This window comes from Tyto alba, unplaced genomic scaffold, assembly GCF_018691265.1.
Source record: "Tyto alba isolate M040663 unplaced genomic scaffold, T.alba_DEE_v4.0 Super-Scaffold_1, whole genome shotgun sequence".
Taxonomy (NCBI): domain Eukaryota; kingdom Metazoa; phylum Chordata; class Aves; order Strigiformes; family Tytonidae; genus Tyto; species Tyto alba.
In genome coordinates this window covers 330,616-343,643 of record NW_024881261.1, presented here as the reverse complement: position 1 = coordinate 343,643, position 13,028 = coordinate 330,616, and the positions used below count along the sequence as shown (strand labels likewise).

The 13,028-nt window shown below is 40.4% G+C and overlaps 1 protein-coding gene across 4 annotated transcripts in view; it reads left to right on the top strand.

The window, feature by feature from the left end:
- Positions 1-13,028, top strand: part of INPP5A (inositol polyphosphate-5-phosphatase A) — a 248,190-nt gene that overhangs the window by 173,708 nt on the left and 61,454 nt on the right. For all 4 annotated transcript variants that reach the window (XM_042787472.1, XM_042787459.1, XM_042787468.1 and 1 more), the window contains exon 9: positions 468-552. In XM_042787472.1, coding sequence (XP_042643406.1) covers positions 468-552 — 85 coding nt within the window. The remainder of the gene's footprint in view (positions 1-467; positions 553-13,028) is intronic.

Genomic DNA, 13,028 nt, shown 5'->3' with positions numbered 1-13,028 from the left:
CATGATCACAGTCTTGCAGATAAGTAAACTCAAAAGCAGACCTGCTCGGAACTCACCACTACTTTGGGGTTCATAATTGTTAGCTGCCTAGCCCAAAGCCATATACTTAAACTTTGAATGGTGTGGGGTTACCTCCATGATGCCCTCGAGATTTCTCTGGTGCCCAAATGCTGGTTCTGCATTATTTGCACTAACAGCTGCAAACTTGCTTTCCTACAAATTGCTTTCAGCCAGACAAAGGAAATCAAATGCATTATTTCACTGGGACTGTAGATAGAATTGCCTAAGCAAAGAAAATCAGCCCAAACCCATGGTTAATATATTGTTTGAGTATAAACTGGTAGTTTTGATCATTCCAATAATTATTTCTGAGATTGTGCATAGAAGATAAGATATGTGTATTTGTGCATCCTCGCATATATGTGAAGCTGGATGACAGGTTTGTTTTGTTTTGTTTTGTTTTCCAGAATTATAGATCAACGGTTTGAGAAAGTTTCATATTTTGTCTTTGGAGATTTCAACTTCAGACTGGATGCCAAAGCAGTAGTAGAGGTAGGACTTTTATTTTTCTTCTGTTGTAGACCCTACCAGGTTTTGTCTCGCAAACATTTTTTCCTGTGGAAAAGTTAAAAGTGACTTGACAAACTAATCTTAATATTGACATCAGACTTGGCTATGAATACATTGAACAGGAACATCTGACAGGTAACTGAAAATCACTGTTGTGAATCTGCTGAAGCAATTGCGAAAACCACAGCTGGTGTGCCACATTTCTTCCCAGTAGCGGTGTGTAAAGTGAGTATTGGCTGTAGGTGCCACTGGACTGCAGAGTCCATGCCTCCTGCGCATGGTCCTGGGTATAGAAAGGGGAAATGTGGGAACACATCCAAGATGAGACCTGGAGTCTTCACAATGCATGCAGGAGTGTCTTCTTTTGGCAGGCATGCTGATCCCTTGTTGGAAATCTCTTCTGGCTTCAGCATTGCATACCACATTTCTGTTGTACGTTTGTGACTTTTGCTGTATGTTTATGGTTCACAGTGACTCTCACAATCATTGACTGCAAGTGGAGTAAGTGCTGGTTTATATTTCTACTCTGTGGGGAATAAGAGACATGTCCCAAACGTCTGTGATAGAAATCCACACTTTAAAAACACAAGCAGATATTTGTGCAAACCATTGTGACAGTAGCACTTCAGTGTGGAAGGGTAATTGGAAGATTCATATAAAGCCAAAAAGAATGCGGTAAACCTTTTTCATCATAAGTTGAGATTACCTTGACTTTACTGCTAAAGCTCAGCTCCAGGTAACATGGGGTCAGAAATAATATCCAGGTTGAAAACCAATTTAATCTCATGGTTTTCCCACTGTAATTCTCAGAGATACTGTAGTATCTTTTCAGTGTCCTTGAGGATAGGCATGTATCTTCTAAACCAAAAGCTTTTATTTTGTAAATCAAGCAGGGGAAGTAAGTGGCCTGTGTGTCAAAGGCTCGCTACCCTTCATACAGGTGTGGTGCAGTTCTTCTTCCTTATGTGATGATTAGTCCTTCATCTGTTGAAAAACAGGAGTTTGACATTACAGCACTGCGTATGGAGCCAAGAATTTTCTTCTTGGAGTCTTTTATGCATTGCAACCATTTAACCAACAAACTTAAAGCGTAGTGGAAAGGAAACTCAACTCACTGATTCAGAATATGCAGCTTTATACTGCATATGTTAAGGACTACATCCTGCTTTGCTAGACTGCGGTTACCATAGTTATCATCAATGTTTATAGATTATTTGTTTTTGAAATATTATGCCTGTTTGTTTATTATTCAGTAGTGGTGCAATAGTATTATTGAGAACGCTCCTGTCTGAGAACACCTCTATCAATCACGCTGCAGCAGAATTATCTCCTACACCCAGTACTGATGAAGGGTGCAATATGTTTTTCCTAACTTACTAACTGCCTAGCAGTCTGCAGGATTGAAACTGCAGAGAATGCTTTCTTTATTACCAATAGATTAAGATTCCTACATTTATATCTCTGAGTTTCAAAGCAATCCACTTCTAACAAAATAATGGCACTAGCCACAGATGATGCATACTGAGTGAACTGCACAACAGGTAGTAAGAGTACAAGTGATCCTTAGTCCTGACACAGTGCTTTTCATTTTACAAATCCTTTCCCAAAGCAAATTAAAGTTGCATATGAGTACACGAGGTAAACTTTGAAGATGAATCAAATTCATTTTCCCATTCATCCTAGATGAGGTGCATGCATGTGTGAGTGTAAAAAGCAGTAGGATAATACATATTTTCTGTTGCTTTTTTTTAAGTAGCGTACCCCATTAACCAGAATTTCACCCAGCTACTTTTCAACATTAATTAAATATAATTAAAGTTGATCTAGAAACTTCTACGTGTAATTTACATATGCACAATTAAAGTCATCCTAAGATTGTTTTGCAGTCCTCTACATTTGGTACAGTTCATAAAACAATATGTCGGAAGACCCAACAGATTTAAGAAATGGTTGTCTCATGCAGTTTGGTACACAGAAGTGATAGTACAGGCAGTGTATCTTTGACAGTACCTTAACACCGGAACAGTCATGAATAAATCAACAAGAAACACATAGCACTCTGTTTTGACAATAAAGTCTAGGCTCCTGGGAGACAGATCAGTTTCTAAAGTATAATTTGGAAGGGCAGAGTTACAGGCCACCTCTAGCAGGAATTATTCTAGATAGGACCTAATGATTTGATTGTATATAAGATCCAACCCCAAATCACTTCACAAACTAGTTTATAAAAGGTGTTTCTCAACTGTGCCAATTTTCCAAAGCTGGCAGAGGGTGGAGTGCCTTGACCAAGGCTGTGCAGAACTGGCAGTGGTGGCACAGGTACAAAAATGGCCAGAGGTGATCACTTACCTAATGCTCAGTGACAGCCAAAGTGTTAGCCTGTGCTCATGGAGCCTCATGCACCAAAAAATACCCTAGTCCCTTCTGACATTTTAAATGTGTGCCTAGGCAAACTGATATTAACCGTTCTTTTGACTATTCAGCGGTGTAGTTAATACTAGGAATTTTAAGGGTTAATCCATTGACCTGTCATCTTTGTATATATTACTAAATTTATCTCCGCTTTTCTTGCTGACCTTTTGAATTCCCTCTTGAGACCACAGTGTGCTGAACACTTGGACACTCAGATGCTATGAGAAATATATGTGTTGTGGAAACGTAGACTGTACTTATACCAGACACAAAGAATAAAGTATATTTCTAAAGGATTTTTCAGTTAAGCCATTGAAAGGGAGAATCTGAGAGCTGTTTCAAATGTAGAGTCCAGACACTGAAGTGCAGTGTGTTAAATCAGATTCTAAAAATGTTGTTCTTATTAATTCATAATTAATAGACAATAAATCATTAATATATAATTTATTAAACATTTTATGGGAACCTTAATCTAAAGCCATATTGATTTCCTTGCTAGGAAAATCTGCTTTACGGTTGTTGGAGTAATCTGGGGGGGGAATCAATAAAACAGGTAAAGGCTTCTGGCAATTCTGAGGTCCATGTGCGCAATAACAAGTGCATTGTCCGCAGGGATAAACTGGCAAGAAAGAAATAAGACGTCTGTAGCATAACAAGCATAGTAAATACAATTGTTTTATAGTAGATCTGAATTATAGTTTGAGCATAGTTTGTGGCTTGGCATGATGACGTTCAGAGAAATACCTACAGCTCATCCATTTAAAGCATTTTAAAGTTGTCCTCGGCCTGAAAAGGGCCAATGATGCGGTTCCCTTTTAGTCTGGTTTTCTTGGGCCGTTGTGTGATTCAAAGCACAGAGAGCATGGGAGGACCTGGAACGCCAGTTTTTCCCGGCAGCCCCGGGCCGCTGTACGCTCTGGGAGTGTGCCAGGCACCGAGGCCGCGCCGGCGGGGCTTCGGCCGCCAGCTCTCACACGGCATGCTTGATGCCACCCTCCTTGCGACAGGCCAAAGCTCCCAGCCACTCTTCTCCTGGAAATAAACATACGGGAGTGTAAATGCTCCTAAGAGTTATAGTAATAAGCCTCAGAAGTTTGTCTTGCAGCTCAATCCCTGGCAGATACCATCGGGCCGACACATCCCGCCGGGCCTGTGTGGCTGCACGGGCTGGGAGGCCAGTCCCTCCCCGCAAGGGAGATAGATGCCACCACTTTGTTACTGCAAAACATCCAGAAAATCTTCCGCTAGCAGTCTGACCTCTTGGAAGGCACTGCTGTTTTGAAAATCGATTGTAGACCCATTGGCCAGCAAATTACAGACGCTTTTACACTACTGCTTGTGACGTGTCTGGCTGGCATTGGATTCATTTACTACTAAACATCTTCAGTTCATCATCCTTCATGTTACAGATGTTTCCAGAAATAAACCTGCTAAGTAGGAAACGTATTTAGTAAGGCAGTACACACAAAAGAAGGATTTACATTTCCCCATTTTCATCATTTTAAGGTATGCTCTAAGACTGTAATTTTTTTTTCTGATGGTCAGCTAAATTCAGTTGATCCTACACATGCAAAACTGGCCAAGTATTTTGCCGCTTTTTAAATTCAAATACTTGCCTACTAAATTTTTTTTGAAGTGCTAGATTTTTTTGGATGATACAGCATTCTAATTATTTGTGCACTGCTTCCAGGTATCTTCCAGCACGTCTATTCCTAGCATGTTATGGAAGTGTTCACAACATATACAAAATTACTATAAATTTTGTATTAGTTTGACTATGAATTCTAGTATGTATCAGCTTCTCTGCAATGTTTCACACTGGATCCAAGGCCATTCTAATTTCCAGTTTTACCATTATATATATATTTAATTTTTTTATTTGAAACAACTTATTAGCTTCTAGTATTTTCTGTAAACTCTAAAAACACTTGCTGCTGTAAACGTGGAAGCAGAACTGGTCCCATAAATCTCTCCTTGCCTCATTCACATGGATCTATGGAAGTGCGAGTGGGAGGGTCGTGACCTCCGTCAGTAAATTTGTAGGGCTGCCTACACAGTGGCATCCTGCACAGGCTGTCATTTTGTGTCTTCAAAATGCAGAGGTGCCCTTTCCCCTTTGTTTGTTAGAGCAGATGTTTAAAAAAACAGAGTTCCTATTCCCGTTTGCCCAAGTACTTTGCAGGAACTTGGTGGCTGATGCGGTGCATCAGTCAGGAGCTGCCTCCTCTCACTCTCCCAGCACCAGCCCAGAGCATCACAGCTCACAGCTTTGGCTGTGGTCATCAGTAGAAATATTCCTCCTCCTTTTCTTTCTGTCTCAGTGAGTCAGTTTACCACTCTTGCTTTATTTAAATCACCACTCAAGTGCTAGGTGGGTCTAGACCGAGGAAGAGTATTTTTTCTGTCAGCTGGCCATAGTAACTGTCTATATTAATCTTTGAAAACTACTGTATTTTCATATTCTTTAAAAGAATTAGTTATCCACTGAAACTCTTGAATGTATCTTCCTAATCCTATTTGTCCATTTCAGGCAAGTACACTTAGGCTTAATAAACTGCGCTTATTTTAACTGTTTTGGAATAAAAACCCATTTCTGGCTGAGACTGCTGATTCAAGAGTCTTTTAAAGTTCCTTGTACTTCCAAGAAAATAGGATGGATCATTGTGTGCTCCTCAGTTCCAAGAACTGCAACTCAGGAATGTGAAGTTCAGTATGCAAAGTGTAAGTCTTTAGGAGAAAGTCATATTAATCACAAAATGGATTGCTCAAGATAAACCGGACCCTTCACGTGTATCCAGAAAAAAACAGTTTTTATTTTTGACTCACTACAGGACAGTTAGGGCTGACAGTAACTCGGTAAACTGGAGAGGGATAAAGTATATCATATACGAAGTATATCATATATGTAGCCACAGAAATGCTGTTTGGGGATTCCAGTCATTTTGGCCTACAAAAAGATTTCAGGCTCTACCTGCAGAATAAGAAGCAACATCCTTGTATAAAAACTAGGAAATCATGCCTGTACATCTACCCTACTTGATGGGTTACAGTCAGCCAAGATATTTCCTTTCTAGACTTCTGCTAAGCAGCCATTTGATAAGCCATAACTGGAATTGCTAATTAAATGTTTTTTAGAAGGTAATAACTACTCACAAAGAAGTTGTATATCTGGCTCCATCATTCACTTGCGTTAGCCTCTCTGCCACCTCTGACCATCTGACTTCATGTTATCTAGTAAAATAGGAACAACTTCATTCTAGCATGACTTTTTAGCTCCTACCATATTGCTGATGCGACGATGAATCACATAATTTTCATGTGATCATAGGGTCTTGGCATAGTATGGTCTTTTGTGTTGAAAAAAACAGTGGTGGCATCATATTTTTTTATCAAGTTGTGCTTGTGCCAGCAAAAGTTCAAGGTGTGCTCCCTGTTATTGCTGTGATGTGTTCGTCTATAAAACATGGGCCTCCTCCTTTAAGACATCTCTCTCTTTTAAACAAACATCTTTTGTTCAGAAAAAAAAAGCTGATGAACAGCTTTTATGTTGAAGTAATTGGTTTAGCTCTTACTCAAATCTGAAGAAATATTTTAAGTTGCACTTTTTTCTTATGGAGTCCCGGGTTTTGTGCAGTGACTAGGATCTTTGCAGACTCCAAAAGACAAATGAACCATTAGTCATCAAAAAGATTAATAGCTAATTAGGCAGTTAGCACTGAGTTGGAAATGTGATTCTCAGTGAGGTGGTCAGGCTGTGGGTGGATGTGGAGACTTGATTATCTTCTCATCTTTATAGGTGTGCTTCCCTGAACAAAAACAGGTCACCTGGCAAGATGAGGCTCTTGCTGTCTTCTGGCAATATTGGTGTCATCGCTGAGCATCTGGCTGTCCTGTCAGATGCAAATATGTGTGTGTGTGTGTGTGTGTATTTTTTTCAACTAAATATTATTTGCAGAAGATGCTTTGAATACATCAGGAAAAGTGCGTGTAAGAATTTCACATTCTTGTTATTACAAACACAATAGTCATTTCTTTCTTTAAAATTCTGACTTTATTTGCTTTGACAAGTGAGCATTCAGGAGGAATTTGTAATGTTTAATTGTATTAAAAATACTGACGTATCATAAAGAAGTAAGAGTATATAGTCGTGGGCATAAGCAATTCTGCCTCCCTATCCAAAGCCAAACCAGACATGGTTAGCTTTGCTAGGCGGTGATGATGTATGCATTTAAGATCTCAGCTGTGTCCATTTAATTCATAGCCAAGTGGTAAGTTCTTGTAGATCCTGCTGAATTCCTCAGCACAGGATAAGTGAACCATCTGCTGTGTGACAGTACTTCTAGACAGCATAACATGGCATCTGAAACATTGAAGTATTCAATTATGTTCTGTATTTTTGGAATATTGTTTTCTTTAACACAGCTTATTTTAAGAGTATTTTCAGAAAACAAACTTCGTATATGGCATTTCTTCTAGCTATGACTATGTATTTTCCTCAGCAATTTCATAGATTAAAACAAAAATTTAGGAACATTTTTCTTTAGTAAATCCATATGATAATGTTACTTACTATTTTAAGCATTTTATAATCTTCACAGCTACATATTTCATGCTTGTTTCCTTATAAACATTATCTGTTTCAGTGCTTTGAAATAATCTGGCAATTCTGAGTTTTGTGACCACAAATACCATTCCATTTAGTATGGAAGAAAATGTTATTACAATTGAAAAAGTATTGAATTGAAAAATGTTTAAAGTGGGGATTATGCAAATTGTGTTCTTTGAAACCATTTCAGCATAGTAATGCACTTGCAGAGAAACACTGCTAAAAGAAAATACTACATTAACAGTCACAAAGATGACACAGGAACTATGCTGGCTGCAGTATTTACAAAGTAGCTGATGTTTCAAATCTGTAATGGGGGAAATAGAAGGCATTTTCAGAAATAAAAAAGAGTATGTATTGGAAACCTGTGCTTAGGACATGTGCCCTTTCAAGTTCATGGATCTTGAATTACGGCTGGAAATCACTAAGTTGGTTTTACCTTTCTAACTAGACAATGAACCTGTCTGCTAATGCTGATCATGCCTTATGTACATCTTCAAGCAGACCTAATCATAAAATGCAGGTCGTTTAGTTTGGGAGGAGCTTCTTGAGATCTAGGTCCAACCCTCTGCTCAATCACGGTCACCTAGATCAGGTTGTGCTGGACTGTGTCCAGTTTGATTTAGAATATCCCTTAAACTGAAGACTCAACAACATCTCTGGGTGACCTGTGCCAGTACTTGGTCATCCTCAGAGTAGAACAACATGAGAAATGTTTTCTCATGTTCAGAGGGAACCTCCTGCATTTCCATTTGTGCCCATTGCCTCTTGTCCTGTCACTGGGCACCACTGAAAAAAACCTGGCTCTGTCTTTTCCATTCCCTCCCATCAGGTGCTTATATACATAAGATCCCCCAGAGCCTTCTCCAGGCTGAACAGTCCCAGCTCTCTCAGCACCTCCTCGTATGAAAGATGCTCCAGTCCATTTGTCATCTTTGTGGTCTTGCTCTGGATTCTCTCCAGTATGTCCATGTCCCTCTTGTACTGGGGAGCCCAGAACTGGACCCAGTACTCCAGGTATGGCCTCAGCAGTGCTGAGTGGAGGGGAAGGATCACCTCCCTCAACCTGCCGGCAGCTAATACAGCCCAGCATGCTGTTCACGTACCAAGTAATGACTGAATAGCAGGGTATCAACCTACACATCGTCACAGCTGCACATCTGGTTTATGTCAACAGCTGAGACTGCTGAAACTTTTCAGTTGGATCCTTTCTCACTGATAAAATGAAAAGAAGTCTGAAGTAGTAATTGCCATCACAACTATCTGGTGCTAGGCATTGGTAAAATTATTTTAAGGCATGGAGAAGCCCCTTTATCAAAAAAATCCTTAGCCTCAAAATATGAAAAAGATGACAGGCATTCTTTTCACTGCTTTAATTCTGATTTCTCCTTCTGCACGTGGAGGAGAATGAGAAAATTAGTAACTGCATAGCGATCTGGTGCTGAAATTGCAGAAGTCTTGGCTCAAACAAGAAATGGGCAGTTGCTAACAGAAAGCAGAAGTATGTTTTAAGAAAGATGGTGAACAGACGACATCCCAAGCACCTCAGTGCACAACAGGCTTGAGGAATGACATGGAGTGGCAGTAGTTGAAGAAGGAAGGAATCTCTCCGGCAGCTGGATCAGACGTGACTGTGAGCTCCCATCTATTAAGGGTAGGAGCCTACAAACTTCTGTATGTTGGATTAACTGCCTGGGTGAGGATTCCCTGTCTCAGCTCTCAACCATCACTGTGTGCCTGGGTGCTGTCTTATCCCAGTTCTGAATTGGTATCTGGTTTCTGCCTTTGGGGCCATGGAAAAATATCTTTTGTTTCTCTTTAAGACATTTATCTTACCTGTGGGTGTGTTCTCCCAGTCTTCTCTCTAACCCACTCATTCCCTTTCTCTCCATCCCTCTAAGGGTTCTGCACCCAGTTCTGCATCTCCACCCCATCTCTCCATTTGCTGGTTGGGATATGGAGAACAGTAATGTCTACAGCTCTTCTCCTGTTCTTATTTAACAAATATTGAAATTAGGTCTTAAGAAAGAAAAAGGATATGGAACAGTAATAATTCTCTAAATGATAAGAGTATGAGAAAGAATGTAGTTGAGAATTGCTGATGTGAAATTACTAATAGTTTGGATTATGAAGTGTAACTTAAGCACCGATGAACCAGTTTTTGGTGTTTGGGCAAAATCTGCAAAAGGTGAAACTCATGTCTTGTACACATTTCAGTCTATTGTGTGATGCCAGAGTAGATACTGAATATACACGTAGCAATAAATGCACATTTTCAGGTGATTCGTGCATGTTTTGAGGCTGATCTCAAACCTTACTGCTCTGTAGTCATGAGCTGTTGAATATAGTTGGAAGGGTGATGTGGTGAAAACTGTCAACAGCTGAGAAACCTACTTCTACCTATTCTAGGTTCACATCAATGCTTGTAAGTCTAATCTTCTATCTTTCCTCTTCTGCAAGAACTGAAGCTGATTAGTGCATTTTTTTTAGATTGATAAAAGTGCCATTTCACACACAGTGTTTTAACATTGCTGTTATGCCCCTAAGCCACTCAAAATCTGACTCACAGACAAAAAAACCCACACAAACCTCTTTAGGTATTTCTAAGATGAGGTATGTGTCTTTTGGCCGATCGCTGCATTGAAGAATAGTTGGTTTTGGTAATTGAGAAAAGAACAGACACTCTTCCTGTAGCTTTTACAGCAGGGTGAAGCAAGGAGGCACAGGTATGCAAATGCTACTGCAAGTGGACCCATTCTTACAAAAGTAACAAATTCATTAAAGTGGGACTAAATGTTGACTGAATGAGGACTATCAAAACCTCATTATGTCTTATTAAATCTTCATATAATTAGGAAGGAATTTTTTTAATATAGTGCTACAAATCATGCAAAAGAGCCTTTTTTTGTATGTATGAAAGGACTTGTTCATTCTTTCTCATGTTCTTCAGTTAATGTGTTCTTTTGCTCCATAGTGGTTGGTAGTTTAAAACTGCAATAGGATTCCCTTCTTCCTTCAGTAAAGGGATATTCAGCCGTCCTTATAAAAGAAAAATTACATTTCTTTATTTTTGAGATAAACCTGCATATCATGGAATAAATCATTCTTAATAGCTTACAAGCTTCAGATCATGTTTTCATTCCTGTTAGAAATGTGCATAAGACGCTGGATTGGTTTTATCGTCTCAAATAGTTCATTGTAAATAGCTTTGTCTCATAAAGATTTTGACTTTCTTTACAAGCTAAACTGATTCTAGGAAATGTTGGAAACAAAATCCAGTGTAAAATGAAAAGGTAATAAAGATTTATTAAATTAAAATGCATAAAACTTCAGGTCTAATAAGGACAGTTTTATTAATGAATGTAAATTGCAGCAACCCATCTGAGGCACCTGCTAAATGTTCATTATAAATTACTCTCATAGACACTGTGATGAGTTTCATATTGTAGCCAGACTTATAAAAGCATGCAGATTGCTTCCCCAAGGGACTGTATATTTACTTAACAGTGTAGTTAATTGCAATTATTTATTTTCCAGTGATTGCAAATGGCTTCTGCATTAAAGATATATGTGGCTATTAGGAATTATTCAATTACCTCTCTTTTTCTCAGTAGCCTAAGTCAGACCTTAGCTCAGATTCCCAGAGGTAAGTCTGTAGTGTATTAACTCAATATGTTCCCGTTCCTTGGCTTTCTGCTGGGCCAAAACTCTGCACTTGTAAGTCCTCTCAGCAGAGCTAGCTTGAGAAACACTGATTACCCGTCCGTGCAGCTGATTTTTTGACATCCTCTGTTCCGTACTGATGCTGCCACGCTTATTGGCAAGATTCATAGGAGGTTAATTAAATCCATCTTCAAAACAACGAGGGGCCAATGAGCCATATCCTCGTTGCAATAGTAAATTAAATGATGCAATTGTTTTTACTTCCATCATGGATAAGGGGAGAGATGAGTGAATGAATTGTTCTCTGGCTGCCTTCTCTGGGGCCCTGGAGGGTCTAGTAGCATGTGGTCATAAACCTGCTTTTAATTTGCGGCTACAGGAAAAGATGACACTGTTATCAGCGGGCAGAGGTCTCGCACAGCATCACAAAGTGAAAGATGGCACTGTTTAAAAACTAAAAGGAACTGTATACCCAGTAGGGCTTAGCAGCTCCTCCTGTTTCAGATGCAAATTAATACAAACACAGTTACAGAGCAGAACAGAAAAGATGATACGTTGATCAAATTTGGCACTGCTCGGGCCGTAATTAAAACGTACACAAATTAAATACAATTATCTTGTGCTTTCTAACAGGGCTGAGCGTCATTATACTAATTAATAATGCAGTCTATAAGCTCGGCTCTGCGGCTGTGATTGTTCAGAGTGTATGTTTTATGCCTTGCGTGGCAGCAACTGGCAGCTGGGAGGCTCAGCTGGCACCGGCTGCCGGCGGGTGCCAGCGGTGCCAGCAGCGCCCGTCTCCCCGCAGCCCGGCCGCAGCCGCACCTGCCACCACCACCTCGCCGGCCGTGGCTCTGCGCGCCCCGCCGCCTCCTCTCCTCGCTGCCAGGGCCGTACCTGGGCCGGCGAGGAGGGCTTGGGAGGGAGGACAAGCCCCATTTCTGGCTGGCTCGGGCTCAGAGGCCGGTGGAGGGGGAGGGAGGGAGCGCCTGGAGGGCGTGCGTCTTTCGGCAAGGGCTGGTGGATACCTCTCGGCACAAGCAGTAGCGCTCCTGACAAAGCAGCCACAATTATCTGACGGGACACCTTGCAGCCGTCCCCGAGCTGGCTCGTTCGAGAGCCTGAGACTTTATTCAGATGCACCTGGGGAAATTGTCCTGACAACGGCTTACAGCTAATGAGATACTGATGCCGGGTCCCAGGTATCCGCTGCACCTTTCCCAGGTTTAACAGTGCTCGTCTGTCTAGTAGGGCTGCGGGTTAATTACTGCTTGGTGGCGTACTCATTAAGAAACAGATCCTGAGGTTTGCCAAACCTTTTGACGGTGCCCAGGGTCCTGCAGCTGTAACTTGTGGAGCGTCTGAGCCAGAATGCGGGAAGCACTTCACTGCGTGCTTATCTTTAAGCGTTAGCAAGCGATTGCTCTAAGTCAGGGCAAGAGGGCTCATCGTATGTCAGGGACTGTAGCTAGGAAAACACAAATATAGCTAACCATTAATAATATCCTGAGTTGAAAATTAGTTTCATAAAAGCAGGTGTAATTTGAATAGTTAAATGGAGTATTATAATGCATAGTGAAAGTCTGTGATAAATATTTACCTGAAGCAACCTATTAATCTTCTTTCTGCTTATGTCTAGTACAGAAACCCATCAACTCAACTGAAGCAAAATATCACCTGGGTAGATGCTATAAAATATCTTTTTCTCCATCTAAGAACTATCTTATTTTAGAAGAAATACCTGTACCTGGAAAAAAATGCATCCTTTTTACGTTTT